The sequence below is a fragment of the Rutilus rutilus genome (assembly GCF_951802725.1).
Source record: "Rutilus rutilus genome assembly, chromosome: 1".
Classification (NCBI taxonomy): Eukaryota; Metazoa; Chordata; class Actinopteri; order Cypriniformes; family Leuciscidae; genus Rutilus; species Rutilus rutilus.
Window position 1 is genome coordinate 31,455,427 of NC_140209.1, and position 21,370 is coordinate 31,476,796.

Consider the following 21,370-nt stretch of genomic DNA (forward strand, 5'->3'; position numbering starts at 1 on the left):
TCAACCAAATCCTAATCCTACCCTAACCCTATAGTAAGTACATGTAGTTGCTTAATATTACTCAGTACTTAAATATATAATTACACTAACAACGACACCATAAAATAAAGTGTAACCACAAGTTATCAGTGCACCATGAAGCTATGCGGTCCACCTCCTCCCTGTAGGCTGACTCGTTGTTCTTGATGAGTCCGATCACCGTGGTGTCGTCTGCAAACTTGACAATGATATTAGAACCATGTAAAGGATAGCACAGCAGTCGTAGGTGAAAACTGGATGACCAGTTGGGAATAGTTGGGAAGACCTCATCAGTGTCTTGATGAGGAAAGTTCGTGTCAGGAAGTAACCATAGCAACAGTTGGCTGCTTGTGCTTGCGCGTAAAAAATAAATATTGTTATAATTTCACACTTCTATAGATGTACATATCTCAGCTATGTCTCTGACATTTGTATTAACGACGATTTGAGAATACCGCAAAAGATGAGTTTGTTTTAAATATGTAGGGGGTGTGGAATTCTCCAAAAGGAAAGCAACTGGTCTCGTGTTGTTGTTTGCTTGTACTGATTGGCTGCATGCATCGTTTCCCTCTTCCGCACTCTTTCTTTTCTAACCTTCCGATTTCTGCACGACAAAAGTACATCCGTGCTTTCTTATAAACTACTACAGGTATGTGAAACTCACATCTGTACATGCATTAAATATGAGTGTTTATTAGCTGCTAGATTATTACGTTCTGACTGCGCTGTTGATCAGTGACTTCCTTTCGATTTTAAACGTCACACTAAAAATGTTTTAATATTTCTCAGTGTAGTTTCTTTTTGAAAGTCAGTTTCTCTAGAGACAAATCTTGACGACAAAAAACATACAGTTGAATGAATAAACAATGACTTTTGTGGTATGTAAATGGATAAGTTTCACAATGTCACAGCAAAACAATTATGAAAAAAAAAAAAAAAACTTCAACTTGCCCCAACCTGATATCAAGTAAAGTCTGACTTTGTCTGGTTCAAAACCAATGATAGCGAAAACAGGCATTTGATTTATTTAAATTATTAAGAATAAAGAATAATCAATATAAAAAGCAGCATGTTAATGTTGTTGTTTTACATGTTTTGTCTTTTTAGCTAGTTTAAAGGGACTGAAGAAAAACAATGGAACATCAGCGTAAGTTTTACATGAAAAAACTCTCCGACTTAATTGCACCACATTTGAAATAATATTGGCATATTAAATTCACTTTAATACCCTATGACCTAGGCCTAATTGTTTCTGGGTTTGCTGGCTGATTTATTGGTTTGTTTCTGTGTACTGAAGATGAGAAAAGAGTGAAACACTGTCTCTTTTTTTTTTTTTTACTGATGTTTGATACTCAGATGCTGAGTTTGTGGACACGCACTATGAAGCGTTCATTCAAAGAGTTACATCTGCGATGCCCATCGCTGATAAGATGTATGAAAACAGAAAGCTTTCCTGGGGACTGTATTCAAAGATCACAAACGCAACTAAAAGGACCCAAATGACAGAGCTCTTAAAAGCTGTGAAATCTGGAGGACCTGCAGTAAAATCTGCTTTTTACGAAATACTGCAAGAAATCAAGCCTGATGTCATTCAAGAACTTGAAGGTATGAAGAAAATAACATATTTAAACCATATATAGCTTTATATTGGAACTTAACTTTAATTTTAAATGGATTTTCCAGGTTTATCCCCACAGACGACAGATGACAAACGGATAACTGAGTCTCAGTATCAAAATGTAGCTTCAGAAAATGTGCAAGATAAGACAGACACACCTGTTGATGATATCATCAGGTGCAACCCATCCTCAATAAAATACAGAAGTAAAATAGAGGAGCTCCAGAAAGATCCCTCCAAGAAAAAAGTCAGTAACATCTACTTTTCTAGAAGTAATAATTACATTATTGGCTCTGGAGGAAGTGGCACAGTATATCTCGGCCTGAAGGAAGATGGCACTGAGGTGGCCATTAAACGAATAATCAAGGATCCACGGAAGAACAAAGACTTTGAACATGAACTGAAGCATCTACGAGATTTAAAGCTTGAGAGCAAGAACATCGTCAGGTATGTGGACTTAGCAGAGGATGAAGATTTTTATTATCTTGCGCTACAGCTTTGTGAATATGATATGGAAGACTACATGGAAAATCTTCGTCTGCAGGAGCAAAAGGACAAAGAAAACGCTTTGAGGAACATAGTGAAGGAGATGCTTCTTGGCCTTCAAGTTCTTCACTGTGCTGGAGTGATACATCGTGACATAAAGCCAAGAAATGTTTTGATAGGTATCAAAAATAGGTTTTATGTGCTATATCATAATTTAGTCTATAACATTAACTTTATGTATATAGAGAGAGACTGAGTGAGAGAGATAAAATAACAGATGACAGATAAACTCATATTTCAACAGATTCAGAAAAAAATGCAAGGCTGGCTGACTTCGGCTTGAGTCGCAAACTGGAGGATGGCAGAAGCACAGTTCATACTGTAAGAGCTGGTACTCAAGGCTGGGAGGCGACCGAGATCCTGAATCAGTCGGAAAAGAGTGGTTACAAAAAGAGCTCAGACATCCAGGTTTGTGAAATACCATCAGTCAACTGCAGTCATGAGATTACTGAGAGTTCACCAAGCTAAGGGTGGATTGTGGTATCATTTTTGCTGATGATTAGTGGGAAGAGTTAGTGTAAGCCTCCGCCAACAAGGCGGGCTATTTGCACGTAGTGAAAATAGACACTCTGTAAGATTATACTGATATTACATCAAACTTAAAAGAAATTAACAGTCATCAGTAATGGAACTTGTGTCATTCTAAACCCATGTGATATTGATCCATGGAACACAAAATATGAGTTTTTCTATTTAAACAAGCTTCAAGCTTTAAGTCCCCATTCACTTTCATTGTACAAAAAGGACGCAAAAGGAGTCGATATGACCAATGCTAGATGATTAAACAATGAGGTTAGTTAAATATATTCAGTTCTCGACGTTTATGCTAATAAAAATAGTACACTTTGTAAATATAGCACAAGTATAGCACAAGTAGGCCCTATTAGAAATATGGAAAATATATGGGGGTCAAAAAGGTTAACTTACTGTTCTCTGACAATCTTACCTTCCTTTACCAGTTTGTCAGCCAATAACAACTTATTGTTCTGTTCCTAACTTAAAGATATTGTTAAAAAAAAGTTCTCTATCAGCTCTTCCGGTTTATTTCTCGCTGTCCCGTTAGTATGTGCTTCACAGTTTGCCCAATTTATTGCAGGTTGCTGGGATGTTGGTGTACTACATACTCTCTGATGGGAAACATCCTTTTGGGGACATGGATCGTGAGGTGAACATCAAGAATGGGGAGTACTCTCTTGAACATGTACAAGATATAGTGGCCAAGGATCTCGTTGAATGGATGATCAACAAAGAACCAGCAGAGAGACTGACCGTTGATGAGGTCCTACGACACCCTTTTTTCTGGGATGATTACAGGTAAATTATATGTGACGTTTGTAAAAAGTTCTGGTGATTTTGACTCCTGCTATTCAGCTTTTACCACGTACATGTATCTTATTCCTCTTCTTTGTGGAAAGATTGCTCAGATTGTTTCTTAGTATAGTTTCCAGTTCTTCAGATGTTGTTCTCTCATGATACTCTGACCAAAACCAGCCCTTGAATGTCCTCTCTTATACTGAGTCACTGCCAGGACCTTGTTTTTGATTGTAGACTCTTTATCTAGCTGTGAGTCTGAGAATCTTCAAGGAATTGATCACCCAAATATGACAATTTTGCCATTATTTTCTCAACCTCATCTCATTCCAAACTATCAAGTGTGATACATTTTGTTCTGCTGCTGAACTTCCCTGCTCAATGCCTGCCTTTTATTTCCTTCAGAAAAGATGCAGTCCTCAGGAAGCTGGGTGATAGGCCTGAAATCCAGAACTATGAGACTTTAGCAAAACTGCGCAACCTCTACATAGAAAAGGAGCACACAGAGGAAACAGACCCAACAGCAACACTGACCATCTACGAGGCCTTCAGTGACCTTAACATCAATATTGAAAAGAAGTAAGGGTTTTATATATATAAATATATATATAAAATCCCCCTGTGGTGAAAATCAAGCTTTTAATGTTGTTTATATGTCTATGTGGTGTTTTTAATATGCTTTAAGACAATCCAAGTGTAAATTCATAAGTCAACACCATTGCTGAGTATTTTCTGCTTAAAACTGCAAAGACCGTCGCAAAATCAGTTTGAAATCGCTGGTGTTTCTGACGTCACAAACTACCTTGTAACCAATCACGTCAACGTGTGATCGTCAACGAGTGGATCTCTGAGCTGAGTGAGTGAGTGGAGGCGGCCGGCGGGGCTAATTTGTTAGTAATTTTGTTTGTATTCATAGAACCATGTATACTAAATGAGGCAAGGGTGTTACATTCAAGCTATTTTAAAACATCAAGACATTTTTTCAAGAAAACACTTAAAAATGCCATTTTGGTGATCAAATATGAGATTTAAGGGAAAAAATGATTGACTACAGAGAGACTTTAAAATGAGGTAAATACAACCTCAGATGAACAACAATACATGGCATATTACACTGTCATGGTTTATTTAACAAAAAGCCATGTGTGATAAGTAAATTATTTAATTGCTTGTACCACCTTTAGCGGCAATAACTTGAAGACATTATTTTCTATATGACTTTATCAGTCTCTCACATCGTTGTGGAGGAATTTGGTCCCACTCTTCTTTACAATGTTGCTTCCGTTCATTGAGGTTTGTGGGCATCCGTTTATGCACAGCTCTCTTTATTATGCCCTGATACGTAAAACATAGAATTTAAAAGGATGTACTTCCTTTATCACATGACATCAACATAGATACAACACATAAATAAACATACAACATAGTTGACGTGATTCATGTGCAACTCTTTGCTTGCTCATTTTTTTCCTTCAGGAGAAAGGACATCCTTTCTATAGTGGGAGAGGATTTAAAAAACCTTTGGAAGCTCTTCAAAACTGCAAAGGAGGCCACAGAGGGAAAAACCTTTTCTAATTGGAAATTGCAGGTGAGTAAAACTGTGAAACAACAAGACTCGCCTAAACACAAGACGAGAGAACAACAGCTTTCCTCTCCTTGCTCTGCACATTATCTTGGTTCATTCAAGGCTGTGTTGGGACTACTAGTAATGTAGCACATTAGACCATTCATGCTGGTGTGTGTCTTATTTGCAGCTTTCAGAAATATGGACAGACATTAACAAGAAGCTTCCGGAGGACGTACTTGGCCTGCTGCGTGTTTTGCGCAACAAACTGGTGCATGGGTACGTGAGACAAAAATGTTCATTCAGATCTCAGTTACATCTCTCTTCCCGTTTATCTTTGTGTCTGAAATACTTCTGTTTTGATTTTAATTCACTCTATCTTTTGTTTCTAACAGAAATTTCAGAAATGAATTTGAAGAGAACAACATTTTTGGTCTTTTCCCGGACTTCTTCATTAGTTTGCACAGAGTGGCTAAAGACTTAAACTGGGATTATTGAAGGAGCTGAGAGGACATTACGCCACAACATGGCAAAAGTGTTTACAGTTTTCACATTCAACACAGAGGACAGTCATTAAAGCACTGTTCTCAAAATTGTTACATAATTATAATTTTTTTTTATTTAACTTTTTTTGTTTTATTGGGTTGTTCCTGAGATTTTGTTCCTGAGGGGGGGAGCTGTGATTATATTTTCTCATTTAATTACAAAGGTTTCAGCGTCCTCTCAAATATAAGGTTTTGTTTTGTTGTAACAAACTAAAATTGCACCAGCATGTTGGTGGATGTATATTAGTGACAAAATTTTGCTGTTTGAATTTTGCTTTGTGGTTTTTCTGTAATCAACCACTACTCAAAATACAATTCTGAGTAAGTTATTATGAAATCAAAATTGAATCAAATCAAGGCTGTAATAATTTTATATGATTGACATCTCTTCCCATTTTTTTTATTCATATCATGTAAATAAATGGTTTAAGAAAGCAGTCGCTGAGTATGTATTCTGGAAATTACATAAAGCAGGGCCTACAATCCAAACTGCACACGAAAATTATATTTTATGTTTGAAATATGTCAACATATATATATTTCTTATCCATGTTGAAAACAAGTTTTTTTTTTTTTGTGGAAATCATGATACACTGCCATTCAAAAGTAAAAAAAAAAAGAAAGAAATGAATACTTTTATTTAGCAAAAGCAACCGTGTTTAACATTAATAATAATAAGAAATGTTTCTTTAAGACCAAATCATCATAAGAATGATTTATGAAGAATCATGTGATACTAAAGACTGGAGTAATGATGCTGAAAAATTTCAACTTTACCATCACAGGAATAAATTACATTCTAAAATATATAACAGAAACCAGTTAATTTAAATTGCAGCTTAATAATATTTCAGTTAGCCTATACTGTTTTTACTGTATTTTTGATCAAATAAATGCTGCCTTGGTGAGATTAAGAGACTACTTTTAAAAACATAAAAAACACCTTGATGTTTCTAAACGTTTGTAAATACACACACCATGGATTGTAAATTACACACACACACACGACGGAGGAGCGATGAAAGATGGAAAAAAGTAACCGAATATTATAAAGTTAGGAAGAGCCAGGACATTTTTAAATATAGGCCTAACTCCGATTGTATTCGTCTGAAAAAAGAATGTCATGCACACCTAGGATGACTTCAGGGTTACTGGGTTAGTAAATCATGGGCTAATTTTATTTTTTGGGTGAACTATCCCTTTAATGTCATAATTTTTAGATACGCTTTATTACACAAATAATTAAATTGATTTAAAAAAACAACACCTTAGATTTAAAGAATTATTAGTTTCAAACTTTGCATATTTTATTATACCTGTTCATGTCAATCAATGTTCATGCCAACCGCCGTAAAATAGTAAGAACTATGAGTAAGAAGAAGAAGAAGATGATGATGAAGATGTGCCACACTAAAAATGGCGCCCTGGACTCTCCATCGTTCACACATTCATGTTCCTCTTCCGCCCTCCGTTCGCTGCCTGTCAAAAGTGATCCCACCTGTCTAACGCAATTATCGCTGTATGACAAGTGAACTAGCACCATCTGCTCATAAATCGTAGTGTACAGGTATGTAAAGCTTTTATCTGTTTATATGACATTATACCGGAGTCCTTTATTAGCTCCTGTGCTTTTGGGTCAGCTGCTATTCGTGTGCATGACTTGTGGCCAAGAATTGTGACGCTAATGCTTGTTTACAGAACAAGTGTCTGAGGATTTGTTTACCTACGTTAGACTTTGACTGAAACTCTCCTAGCTTTAGTAGTATTATGCAATCTGTCATTTAAAACACAATATCCTGTATGTCTTGTCTTGTCTTTAGTGTTTTAACTAGTTAGCATGGTATGACATAATAATTCTATAATTTGTATTATGATTATACTGTATGCTGCCATTTTGGGCAGTTCTCTCTTAAAACAGATATTAATTTGAAGGGGCCAACCTGGTAAAATAAAGAGTTAATATTAAAAATGCATAGAAATGGTTAAGGCATTATCCATGAATGTTTTGATACATGCATAGGCTATATTGTAATGTATGATCTATGACATTCATGACATGCATTATTACTTTTACAGAGGCTCACTCATCATGGCGTTAAGGAGTGCGAGTTGTCTGCTTGTGAACAGCCAGAGATGTCTCCTCTATACAGCTTCCAGATCACAGAAAACTGCTGCGGCTTCTCCATTGGGTCAGAACGGCAGTTTGTTGGATATATGTCTTTATATAATGCACACTTAAGCACCTCTATGTTGTTCCAGACCTGTTTGGTTTTTATTATTATTATTATTAGAACATAAAAAGAATGTTGAAAAATTATACTCACCATGTCTGTCAAGCTAAAAAAAAACTAGCATAACAGTAATCCAAACCGTTTTTGAGATATATTTCAATACTTCTGAAGCTATACAGTGTATTCATGTGATGAACAGACTGAAACTGAGTCATTAATCACATCAAATAATTCATGCACATCATTATGCAATATAACGATTGCATTGCCTACAGGTTTGGAACAACATTAATAATTTTAATTTTGGGGTGAACTATCCCTTTAAATGTGGTCAGTAGTCATTTATTCCTTAGCTCAAATACAGAATATAAATCATGTTCTTCAATCATGTCAATTTCCTTATCTGAATATTTATAATATTTGGTATGATTTAGTGATCAAGAAACATTTCTCATAATCAGTGTTGAAAACAGTGCTACTAAATATTTCTTTGATGGTAGAAAGTTCAAAAGAACAGATTTTTTCGATATTTTATAACATTATAAATGTCTTTACTGTCACTTTTGAGTATTAAAAGATCTTAATGACCCCAAACTTTTGAATGGGAGTGAATTTCTAATGCATATTTCTATTCGCACATGCATAACATTGTAAAGATACACAAATGTAAAATCTTATTATTCTTCTATCAGATGCAGAGAAGTCTGGTGAAAAGAAGCAAGTGAAAACACGTATGTTTACTTCTTCTGCAATATTTCCTGCTGTAAGCTTCTGAATATCTGCTGATCTCTGACCTCTGGCGTGTTTGTTGTATCCCGTCACATAAACCTCAGCTAAAGCGCAGTTTAACTGGCGTGATGCGCTGGAGCTGGAGGGTCTCCTGACGGAGGAGGAGGTCATGATTCGAGACTCGTTTCGCACTTACTGCCAGGAGAAACTCATGCCGCGTATCCTGATGGCCAACAGAAATGAAGGTGAGTGTATATTTATATCACAATGACAGCTTGTGGTTTACAACAGCACTTCTAAAAGGGGCTACGGGTTGTGTAGTAGGGTGTTAGTTCCCATTGATTGAAAGCTTTTTTTTAAACAAACTGCTCTTTGTTCTCCACTAGTTTTTCATCGTGAGATTGTGTCTGAGATGGGGGAACTGGGTGTTTTGGGCCCAACCATTAAAGGTATGCATAATATATCAGTCCCATATTGGTCAGGAGTCGATATTAGAGTAAAGCTTGAAAATGATTATGAAATTGCAAAAGCTGCAATTTAAATGAATATATGCACTGAACGTTTCGGAGGGAAGCGCGGCACTGTGTTTATTTATACACTATTTTCAGTGTCTCGGAGCGGCTCGGTTCGCACTGGAAATGCTGCTCCACAGGAACTCCATCTCTGCATCTGCTCTGAGTTTGCGTCGTTATAATGTGCATTTGGGAACCCAAAGTGCGCAAACCATCTTCCCAAAATTTGAATCCATCAAAATAAAAGATTGATGGTTTAACTTTTGAAAATGAAACCAAGACAGACCTTTTAAAATGTAAATACTAAATTCTTAAATACTATTTTTATTTTATTTAGAATATTATTATAATATTTCAATAGTAATATTTCTTATTGTTTCATATTCTCATTTACTAATAATAATCATAATAAAATTAATGATCGTTAAGTTATACTCGTATAGTTATACTGATGCACTATATAAAGAAAAGATTCAGAAAGATTGCAATTCGATTTGTATCCCCAAACTGTGCAGCCCGTCATCTAATGCCTAGTCAGGAAGTAAAGAATGAATTGCTTGTTGAAAGTGTAAAGGGTAACAGGTTTCATTTGTTAATACTAGCATTAGCTAACAATATATTCTTGCAGCATTTATTAATCTTTGTTAGTGTTAGCCGTAAAAATGTTCCATGTTCATGTTAGTTCACAGTGCATTAACTAATGTTAACATACAACTTTCAATCTTAAAAATGTATTAGCAAATGTTGACATTAACTAAGAGATTAATAAATGCTGTAGAAGTAGTTCATGTTAACTAATGTAGTTAACTAATGTTAACAAATGAAACCTTATTGCAAAGTGTTATCATGTAACCATATATACTTTTCTGTAACTCTCTCACACTCATGCACTCTTCCCTATCAAGGTTACGGCTGTGCTGGCACAAGTTACGTGGCGTACGGTCTCATCGCTCGCGAGGTGGAGCGAGTGGACAGCGGCTATCGCTCGGTCATGAGTGTGCAGTCCTCGCTGGTCATGCATCCCATCAACGCTTACGGCACCGAGGAACAGAAGCAGAAATACCTGCCCAGACTGGGTAAGACTGCAAAACCAGAGAATGTGTCACAATGCAAAAAATCTTGATGGTTCACATTCTTTTATCTTTTGATTATGAGCTGAAATATTGCTCATAAGATTCACCCACTTAAGTTCATACCCATGCAGACATCATATTGTCTATGTGTCGCGCAGCACAAGGAGAGATTCTAGGTTGTTTTGGACTGACGGAGCCAAACCACGGCAGTGACCCGGGCGGCATGGAGACCAAAGCCAAGTACAACCCGTCCAGCCGCACCTTCACCCTCACCGGCTCCAAGACCTGGTGCGTCCAGCGCCGCTCTTATATAACGCAGGTTTAGAACAACAGTAAAGGTGAAGAAATCACAATCCGTCTGTACAAGTAACAGTCTATGTCCACATGGTGGTGCCATAAGCCTTTTTTAAGGACTGCGTTCAGTTAATGGGACAGTTGCTGCCAGTGTCAGCCCAGAATGCAGCAGTTATGATGTGTTTTTATAGGCCATCCCCGAAGGTCTGGCAAACCCTGACCCATCACCCTGGTTCCCTTGGCAAAAAGCCAATAGGATTTTTTTTCCACTGGCTTTTGGATTATTGTAGAAGATAAGCTCTGTGACCAACAAAAGATTATGATTCTTACACCTTTTGTTCATCATGATAATCTTTACACATTAACACAACTTTTATGAATTCTGAAGCCTATATACAATCACCTGAAGTAAATATCTAAAATTATACTATGAACAAACTACACCACGGTCATTTGACTTCAACGTCGTCATCACTACGATTCCGACATACAGTGCTATGCATAAGTTTAGACACCCATGCTAAAGTTGACTAAAGTTCCTAAAAAGAGGAATAAAAAAATCATCTTTTGGAAATTGAACTTAATTAAAAAAATTAGGAAAAATCCAATCTTTAAGGACACCAATTTTCAATTTCAACAATTTTCTTTGTGTCTAGGTATCTTTCAATCTCTAGGTATGGTGAAGGCTATGTGATGATGTGGGGCTATTTTAATTCCAAAGGCCAAGGGAACTTTATCAGGATGCATAGTATCCTGGATCCATGAAGTAACTGGCCTTTAAAAATAAAAATCTGCCTGCCTCTATGGGAATTTAACCATAGGGGTGTCCAGGCTTATGCACCCTGTATTTATGGAAGAACATTTATTTATGATACATTATTCATTCACAAAGAAAATTGGTGTCCTTAAAGGTTGGATTTTTCCTAATTATTTTAATTAAGGCATTAAGTTCAATTTCCAAAAGATGATTTTTTTATTCCTCTTTTTAGTCAACTTTAGCATGGGTGTCTAAACTCGCACTGCATAGCACTGTATATAGACTTTATTTATAATCTACAAGATGGAATAGTTTGAGTTAGAATAGTTTGTATAAACTCAACAAAGCTGTAAAAGTGGTGGACCAGTGAGAAGATGAGTTTTCCTGTTCGGTGTGATTACGATTTATGTCCCGACAACCTCTGTGGTCCATTTAGCCACTTGTTAACAACTGCCTTTTTCAAGACAAGTAAAATCATAAAAAAACAAAAATCATTAATGTGGTATTTCTGATGTATTTTATGTTTTAGAAAAGAAAAAGAAAAACATTAAAATATCTTGAGCTTGTGTTAACCACACATCTTATTTCAGGCATTTAACCAAAAAACGATTGACTTCCAGACGATGGAACCAGAAGTGCAAAAATGCTCATTTCCGTTTTTTTAGGTCTCATTCCTGCTGCACTTATTTTGGAAAATGATCTAAATTATGGACAGGAGAAGTGACAAAGAGTCTCTTTTAATGTCTTACACTTGCTCCATTCTCTCGCACAGGATTACGAACTCACCCGTGGCTGATATCTGTGTGGTTTGGGCCAAATGCGAGGACGGGAAGGTGCGAGGTTTCATCCTGGAGAGTGGCATGAAGGGTCTGTCCACCCCCAAGATCGAGGGCAAGTTTTCTCTGCGGGCTTCAGCCACCGGCATGATCGTCATGGACGAGGTGGAAGTGCCAGAGGAAAACCTGCTGCCCAAAGTATCAGGGCTGGCGGTGAGTGAGACAGAAACCGCATGAGACACCATCAAGAAACACTGGCTCAGGGTTTATTGGCTTGACTTTATTATTAGATCTAATAAAGTCTCTCACAATAATGAAGCACTGGCTTGAAGTCGGCATGAAACGGAAGTTGCGATAGTCTTTTCTTCCTATTGTGACGTATATCTGGGTGATAAGTAGCCTACATCAAGATGTTAGGTCTGGCAACTCAGGGGGCGGGATAAACGGCTGTCTTTCAAATTCCCTCTGCACACAATAGGACATCGCTACAACCAACCAGAGCGTTTTCCCACCAGCGGAGCTAGTTGATAGATTAAACTTTTGCTGTATCTGGCCGGCAAAACTACGATCACATCATCCTTTTTTAAGAATGTCTTAAGTGCTGTTCTTTGTTCTTTTCTCAAAGAAAAGCTTAACTCCAAGTCCTCCAGAGTCGCGGCCAAAGCCGATTCGAAACACCTCTGTTCGCCAGCAGCAGCAGCCACTCTTTGTTTTCAAGTAGCAGGGAATTAGCAGGAAAGTAGCAGGGAGTAGCAGGAAAGGGGCAGATATTATAAGTTTATCTTCTTTCTGCTCCTTTTCATTTCTTTTTTTAAAAGAATGAAATAAAATATGAAATGAATTCACACGGAACCGTCACAACTCTGTCGTCATTATTTTAAGCCCGCCCGCCGATTCTATACACAATGTGATTGGCCTGACCAGAGTTTGGTTTTTCCAGCTCGAAAGCCAACGGAGAGTTGCTAGACGACCCTGGCTGCAAAATAAATTTTGCTGCCGTTAGGGTGCATCTAGATTTCTAGGCTAGGTGATAAGGCTTCTCAAACAAGCACCTAGTCAATGCATAATAAATTTTTTGTTTTTTGTTTTTTGTGAATGTCAATGCTAATATAGCTGTGATTTTCTTCCTTGTTCACCAGGGTCCATTCGGGTGTCTGAATAACGCTCGCTATGGCATCGCTTGGGGAGCTCTGGGAGCCGCTGAGTTTTGTTTCCACGCCGCACGTCAGTACACACTGGACAGGTCAGAACACGTCTGCAGTCTGTTCTCATTAATGAGTGACTGGATAATGAGGACCGTGTGAAAGGATTTTAAACTGTAAATGTTAGTCTAAGTAAATTTGCTTGCTTGCTAAGACTGGCTCTCCTTATAGTTAATGTCTATATGGTTCTTGCAGATGTTGTTTTTCAGAATGTAACACAGTGTTCCTGTAATGTTCTCTTTAGGATCCAGTTTGGAGTTCCTCTAGCCAGAAACCAGCTGATCCAGAAGAAGATGGCAGACATGCTGACCGAGATCACCATCGGCCTGCAGTCGTGTCTGCAGCTGGGCCGACTGATAGATGACAAAAAGTGAGGTTCATCTCTACGCTGCTCTAGTTTTTAGGATTTATAGACATGGACATCATTTTTGTGAGGATGCAGGGATCAAGTGTGGATTGGAACAGAGAAATACACATGTTTGGTGCAATTTGACACATTTCACAGGCTCATGGAAAACTTGGAAATATCAGAGGTTTTTTAAAATGGTGATTTCCAGGCCTAAAAAGGTCATGGATATACAGTATATAGTGGCCTAATTTTAGTTTTAATATTTAACTGACTTGGTCATTATGACTATTTTCCTGATTAACAAAAAATCTTCTCCAATAGTCAACAAAAGTCATGAAAATTCATTAGTCAAAAAGTTTTGTGAATTCTGGTTTGGAAGAGAAACATGGAAACATTAGACGCTTCCCATTCGTTCACTGCAATTAATATTTTTTTAACATTTAAGTAAATGTGATTAGTAAATTATTTTTTAAAAGGTCCAGTACTTTATCTTGAGTGATTCTTTCATTTTTAAGTCTCTTCAATATTTATCATTACAAAAATACCCCAGTGAAGTTTCCTGTCATAATAGAGCTGCTCTGCAGTAAGTAAAGGCCATTTGAACTTTACTTCTAACTTAAATAAAAAATACAATTGAATTTAAAACGTAAACCCCGTCTTGAAAGAATGGCGTTAATATGTGAGCAAAATACCCCTCATAGATGTGTAACTGATCACATCCAAGCTAACGGTCTTTACTCTCTGATCTACGTTGACAGAGCGGCTCCAGAGATGATATCTATGCTGAAGAGGAACTCCTGCGGGAAAGCCCTGGATATCGCTAGACAGGCCCGAGATATGCTGGGAGGAAACGGCATCGCAGACGAGTATCACGTCATTCGTCACGTCCTGAACCTGGAAGCCGTCAACACTTATGAAGGTCAGAGAGAGTGAAGGAGATGTGAATAAAGTGAAAAGATCAGGCATTACGGAGAAACCCATGTGTGTAATCCCTGATTTAAACTTCCTGTTGTGGGTCACCGCACAGACGAGAGTTCGGTAATGCTTTGAGCTTTTAGGAAAGTGATCGGGATTACAAAGAAAGTACGATATTTTTGGAGGACATCAGAAAGCTTGCATTAAAGCACTTTTTATATTATTTCCAGTTGGTTGCCTTGAGCCGCAACACACTTATTCAAAACATCCTGTCTTTTCCCTTGTTCTTTTTTTTTTAAAGGAATAATACATAATTTCATAAACTGCCACTGTAACCCCAAAAAATTAGTTGCCATAAAGGTGGCTGTTTGTGCATAGTTTTACACTAAGTAAAGAACATAAATCATTTGCAATCATAAAGCGATCAATTATTTGTCAATTTTCTGGGATCAACGCTCTGTGTGAAAGGGGCTTTTTACACTTTCATTTTTTAATCTGTATTCCAAAGTATTCATGAATTTCAAGCATTTAAGTTCAGATCTATTCTCAAAAAGGGGGTGACAGTTAACAGGTTAAACTTTGTTCTTTTATGAAGTAACACTTGCACAGCCAGATTGCACATTTAGATGTATGGCCATTACTGTGGATTAGCTCTTGATGTGAACACGTTAACTTGATCAGCTTCGCTTATTAAGTGTCAGCGCAATATTTTTATCTCAAAACTGGAGGAAAAAAAGGTTATCCTAAAACTGTGGTTGTAGCTATGTCTATTTGCTGGACATTGCCCTTTTGGAGTGTACCACAGCTAAAGTGCATGGCGCCACCAGAAAGACAATACAATTTTGGTTGAACCTTATTGAGACACTTTATCAAAGACTTTGAGATCCTTCTATATATTGTTTTGGTCAATTTTATTTAAATTTCTTGTCATATATTTTTATTTTATTTAGTCTTATGGATCTTGGGCATTGTTGTAAATATTTATACATATAAAATGTTTCATAAATAAAGAAGGTTATCTTTATTTTTCCAGAAAGATTCCAGAAAAACTTGGTATATAACCGGATATAATAATGAGCTAGTTCTGATGTACACCAATGCATCCATTGATTGAAGGCTTGATTGAGTAACTTTTTTTTCTTTTTTTTTCAAACACATTGATTATTGTCGTCTTTTGTAGGTACCCATGACATCCATGCCCTGATCCTGGGCAGAGCCATCACTGGACTGCAGTCCTTCACCGTGGACAAATGAGCTGCCGTCTCCCTACTGTACACATCATGTACACTGCCTTTGACCTATTACCCATTCAGTTCCAGAACGCTTGTAGAGTTTGCTTCATTTACCATTACAACTTACTTAATCTTTAATAAATACAATATTCTCTGAATCTGGTTAAAACAAACACGTGTTAGCAGTATTTCAGGTAACGTATGTGATAATTGAATGTCTGTAATTTATGTATGTAGTCTTTGTCAGAGATCTATTTTTCTATGTTCCTACTAGACCACAAGACTTTGAATGAAGGTTTGACCGCAGGTATAAAGTAGATTTGTAAAGAAATGCACCAAGGATCGCAAAAAATAAAAAAGTGCATGTTTCTGTTTGTACATTGATGTATTATAAAATGAATCTCAAAGTGCAAATTATATTTAATGCAGGTGAATAAAATGTAAAATATTACAGTGTTTCCCCTTTTGCTTTCATTACGCAGATGGTACCGGAGGCTCTAGGGTCTGTTCTCAAATCCTCATTTTGTAATGGTTGCATCTTGCTATCTATATTTATTCAGAGCAGTTCATTTGTACTGAGAAAGCCATAAAGAGAATTGACAATGAATTAAATGGGTTTTCAGTTGCTAATGCTCGGGGAGAAAAGTCTTAATCCTACAAATCTCAAACCTTAGTTATTGAAACACCAATAATGTAGTTACCAAAACCACTTTTGGGTTAAAAAGGAATGATAGTACAAGTCTTTTAGTTAAACCATGTAATGAAACAAAATAAATATTTAAATACACGTAAAACAAATCAGATTAGCATATTCATTCACATTTGAACTTTCTTTAACATACTATAACAAGAAAAACCTCACTTAATCAGCTACACTCACTTAAATATTCATGTTTGAACAGTTACTCCTTCAGTTTAAGTTAAATTACTACAAGTAAACAAGACTCTGCCTTTGTTATAATGTGTGTGTATGTACCACAAGTAACACAAAAATCAAAAAGTGTACTCTGCTTCATATTATGATATTGTTAGGTTGTGTCTCTACTGCTCAGTGTTGTGCTGCAGGCCTTTATTGATAGCGGCCAGGGTTTGACTGGCTCCCTGAAGCTCCATACTCAGCTGACTGCTTCTCTCCAGCACCTCCGACAGCTCAGCGATGCTGGCCTCCATGCCCTGACTGTGCTGCTCATAATACTCAAACATCTGCTCCTTCACCCGCTGACACATCTCACTCACCTGCACGGACACACACCACACATTATTCACACCGCAATTCACTAAAAGGTGTGTCTGCATTTATCATGTATTTTAACTGACATTACACCTGCCCAGGGACTACAGTTGAAAACTAGCCAATTTGGCTAAACTGGCACATTGACATAAATGTTTATTAATGTGCACTGTCACTGTAAACACTAAACTGTATAAAAAATAAAATAAAAAGACTAAATGTAGTCATTGCATTACTGATTTTGCATAATTTTTGGCCAGTTGTTGCTGAGCCGTTACACAATCATTTATAGGGTCATTCCGTGTCAACCAGAGATTAACCCCAGCTAATATTTTAGATAATGATAAACAATTCCTGATGAAAGACATACATAAATGTAGAAGAAAGCTCACATTTTTATGTCATGAATGTATATTGACTGATTAATCCACTATTTTGTAGAAGGGGGTCAAAATGTTAATTTTCACCTGAGATTTGGAGCCAAATTACAGGGGGTGAAAATTACTTTAAAAAGATAGCAGCATCATTATTTTCTTTTTACACAGAGATTGGTAGGTCTGTTAAAGGGGTGGTAAAACACAATTTCACTTTTCTAACTTTAGTTAGTGTGTAATGTAGCTGTTTGAGCATAAACAACATCTGCAAAGTTACAACGTTCAAAGTTTAAAGCAAAGGGAGATATTTGCTTTTAAAGAAATCAATATCTAAGAACTACAGAAAACGGTCGGTAGGGACTACACGACATTCCTGCGGGCTTGCTGACATCACTAAGCCCAATATTTACATAAACCCCTCCTCCGATGAAGGATTCGCAAAACGGCTAGTCCTGAAAGATCGAGCAGTTCCAACTTTAAAAACAGAAGCTGTTGTTTACGAGCCACAACCTGTAAGTATAATTTTTTCGTTTATGTGTTTTCCTGTAATAGTTCGTATTGTTAATTGTACGTTGTAGCAAGGAAGTAAACGAAGGACAACACTGTTTGGCTCCACAAACCAGTTTGTTCAATGCTAATTCATACTTATCCGACAAACACATACAAACTTCTGTTTAATATCACCAGCGCAGCGAACTTGGAATGTTCGTGGTTGTTGTCGTTTATGTGATCAGTGTAAATTATTCTTTGATTATAGCTTTTATGTATTGTTTATCTACATGCTTGTTTATCTACAGTTTCAGTAGTCATGTCAAAGTTGCCTTATGTGTGTGGATTGATTTTAAAGTATTATTACTGGTATATAAATCACTCAATGGCCTAGGACCTCAATATATTGCAGATATGCTCACTGAATATAAACCCAACAGATCACTCAGGTCATTAGGATCACATCAGCCAGAAATACCAAGGGTTCACTCTAAGCATGGCGAGTCTGCTTTCCTAACCAGCTTCCAGAAGAGATCAGATGTTCTCCTACAGTAGTCATATTCAAATCCAGACTCAAAACACATCTGTTTAGCTCAATTAGCTGTGCATTTAATGAATGAGCACAGTGCCACTGTACGTCCGACTGTTTGCACCAGTTGTATTTTATTCTAAACTGTTGTTATTTCTTTTGATTATTTTAATTACTCCTATGTAAAGCACTCTGAATTACCATTGTGTATGAAATGTGCTATGTAAATAAACTTGCCTGCCTTGCCTTGATGCACCATTGTTGCAGTAAATTTGCACAATGTTCTTGAATGAATGAATGACTTATTGGTTGAATGCCGGCCTGTTATTCTAGCGATATCGACTATATTTTCACGCCCCTAAACATGACGCTGAACAAAACAAGCTGTGATTGGTTGCTTTAAATGTCAGTCAGACGGCCTCTTGGGCTGTCCTTGGCCGATGACAACTGCGGTGGAGTGAGTCTGAAGGTCTGGTTACGTGAGACAGTCACTGCGTCCAAAAATCGCATTCTCTCTTGAGAAGGAACTTATTTTGAATTTGAGTAATTACTTCAGGGCTGCTAAAAAAGTATATTCTATATAGTATCATATGCACACCAGAATCTCGCTGGAAGTAGAAGGTCATCCAGGTACTTTTTTGTCTACTCTTTTACCAGTACTGTGAATTTAGACATATTGCATTTGTCACATACTGTTTTTCATCTACTATATAGTAGGGAAGTATGCGATTTCAGACGCAGCTTATGTCTGTTGTAATGATGAGTACCTTTTTAATGAGCTTTTCCTCAAAGCTGTTCATCACATGTTGGTCCATGGCCCTTCTCTCATTGATTCCCTCAATAAGGTCCTGTGCTTTCTTCCCAATCTCATCTATCCCTGAATTTGTGGGAGATAAAACGCCAACATCTTCCATTGTACTGTTGATGGGTGAACTTCTAATTGAGGTATTTGAAACACCGATACCAGAGTCCTCACTGTCACAGGGTGAGAAATAGGTCAAGTTACTGTAAATATAATCAACAGTACCATGAGTATTATCAAAGAAAATAGATATTTTCTATTACTGGCTCACCTTTGCTGCTCAGAGCTGTCATTTAGGGTAACAAATGATAAAGTTTCACCTGTTGAATTAAAACCATCATCTGGCACCTGCACAGAAAATATTCACTTCAGTAATTATATTAGAATATTATCAGACATTTGACCACATATGTCAGATGTAGCCTAACGTTACCTTTGCTGAGACATGATGACTTAATTTTGGTGTTGACTGCAATGTCATGGAGCCTGAATTTCCAAAAAAATGCTGAGCCATGACCTGAAAAACATAATATATAACACATATGTACACATTAACATAATACAGTATGAATACACGTTTACAATTAACCTGCGTCCTCATACAAACACGTACTGTCGTACCATTTTGCGGTGATTTATATACTTTTAATAAACCACATGGTATTATACTCCAAACGCGTCAAATAACATGATTCTTCTATTGTAAATGTAATTCACATAAATAATCCATAATTTCACCACTAAAAATGAGGTCAAACGAACTTTTTTAAACTTCGCGTTCGAATTAGCATGTTAAATTATCATATTGTAACTAGCTCGTTTCTTAACACGTCTGAATAACTTAAACTTACACACTTTAATGCGTCACCGTCGAATTATGTGTCTCTAGGGTTTTTTTAACCGTCAAAAAGTAACAAAGTAACAAATGAGAGGTAGTTTTGCTCGTTTTATCGAAGTTGTTTACAAATCCACAACGCGCAATCATGCACGTGACCTGCACGCGCGCCGTGTGTTCAATGGAAAACGACAACCTTACTTACGTTTTTTAACAAGTAAAAAAAAAATAAAAAACACACACACACATTGATTTTATTAATATTTTAAATTAGCTTTTATTTGTATATTTTTCATGTTCATTTTAGTTTGATTTTTAGTCATTTCGTTATGTGCTTTTGTCATTTTATTAGTAGTTTTTAATAAAAAGAAAATATTGTTGCTTTTTAGGTTTCATTTATTTTTGTTTTGGTTTTTACTCATTTATAATGTTAATAGTTTCAGTGATTCAATTTAACATTTCATGTAATTGCCAAGGCAGAATTTCTAATATTCGTTTAGTTTAAGTTTAGTTTGTTTCGTTTTAGTTAACAATAATAACCCTGCTGAATGACTACCATACAGTAGCCTAGTCTACATATCCAAAAATACACACAGACTGGTATATGCGCACAATAAACCATAGAATTTTTGTGTTATGTGATCAAGCAAGTTCCCTTAACCCTCATGTTGTCTTTGGGGACCCCATTTGATGTTTCGCCCATTAAAAAACATTGTTCACTTTATCTCAGAGTCATGACATTTTTGTGACTTTTATTACATTATCTGTCTAAACACACATACAAAAAATGTGATTCGGTTGTTCTGAAGGTATGTAAAAAAAAAAAGAATAATAATAATAAAAAAGTCACACTTATTGTCTTCGTTACCAATTGCTGATATTGAAAATGAATGGGAAAGTAAAAAAAAAAAAAGTTACAATTTAAAAAATAATAATAATTCAACAAAATCAAGAAATCCCATATAAATCTAAAAAACATTACACAGAAATTAAGGCCTGGTACTACACCACAAATGCAATGTGGAACAACACACACAATCAGACTAAGTCTTGACTTTTAGTCGCATCTTGTGTGGCATTTTTACATATATTTACATTTTATACAGCCTATATATATATATATAATTTTAATAAAAAAATAAAAAAATTAAATACCACTAAAGTTAGGCACAGAGCATTTGGCCTCTTCCAGAAAATGGAATTGATGTCTATGGGCCTCTGCTGGACATACATTACATTAGTTTTTCTATAGCTGCAATTCCTAAAAAAATTCTCTACCAGCAGACGGTAGGATTCTGTCCCTAACACCTAGATCAATATCCAGAAACAAACAACTTATATTTAGTTTAGATCATCATTGAAGTATTTATTTTCATAAAAATGTAATGTCATATGCATGTAGGTAATGGTGTAGTTGAGTAATTAAAACACACATCCC

The 21,370-nt window shown here is 36.5% G+C and overlaps 3 protein-coding genes across 4 annotated transcripts; 2 read left to right on the forward strand and 1 right to left on the reverse strand.

The window, feature by feature from the left end:
* The first annotated feature begins 556 nt into the window (after positions 1 to 556).
* Positions 557 to 6,039, forward strand: LOC311303468 (serine/threonine-protein kinase/endoribonuclease IRE1-like). Its single transcript, XM_084429975.1, has 10 exons — positions 557 to 667; positions 1,126 to 1,165; positions 1,375 to 1,623; positions 1,702 to 2,301; positions 2,427 to 2,590; positions 3,279 to 3,496; positions 3,899 to 4,072; positions 4,970 to 5,081; positions 5,248 to 5,336; positions 5,453 to 6,039. The coding sequence occupies exons 2-10, from the start codon at positions 1,153 to 1,155 to the stop codon at positions 5,553 to 5,555; spliced, it is 1,722 nt and encodes a 573-aa protein (XP_084286101.1). The 5' UTR covers positions 557 to 667; positions 1,126 to 1,152; the 3' UTR covers positions 5,556 to 6,039.
* A 970-nt stretch (positions 6,040 to 7,009) lies between these two features.
* gcdhb (glutaryl-CoA dehydrogenase b) lies at positions 7,010 to 16,123 on the forward strand. Its single transcript, XM_084408885.1, has 12 exons — positions 7,010 to 7,169; positions 7,679 to 7,791; positions 8,526 to 8,564; positions 8,667 to 8,807; positions 8,949 to 9,011; positions 9,980 to 10,150; positions 10,306 to 10,435; positions 11,971 to 12,187; positions 13,114 to 13,217; positions 13,421 to 13,546; positions 14,284 to 14,444; positions 15,621 to 16,123. The coding sequence occupies exons 2-12, from the start codon at positions 7,692 to 7,694 to the stop codon at positions 15,692 to 15,694; spliced, it is 1,326 nt and encodes a 441-aa protein (XP_084265011.1). The 5' UTR covers positions 7,010 to 7,169; positions 7,679 to 7,691; the 3' UTR covers positions 15,695 to 16,123.
* Positions 15,985 to 20,123, reverse strand: syce2 (synaptonemal complex central element protein 2). 2 transcript variants are annotated; one of them, XM_084408901.1, is made up of 5 exons: positions 19,949 to 20,123; positions 19,531 to 19,614; positions 19,369 to 19,445; positions 19,063 to 19,270; positions 15,985 to 16,908 (listed from the first exon to the last, which is right to left on the reverse strand). In XM_084408901.1, exons 2-5 carry the CDS (start codon positions 19,609 to 19,611, stop codon positions 16,714 to 16,716), a joined length of 561 nt encoding a protein of 186 aa, XP_084265027.1. In that variant the 5' UTR covers positions 19,612 to 19,614; positions 19,949 to 20,123; the 3' UTR covers positions 15,985 to 16,713. The 2 variants fall into 2 exon arrangements, with proteins under 2 accessions (XP_084265027.1, XP_084265026.1); XM_084408900.1 differs by having other exon boundaries at positions 16,419 to 16,908; positions 19,719 to 20,115.
* Positions 20,124 to 21,370: the final 1,247 nt, after the last annotated feature.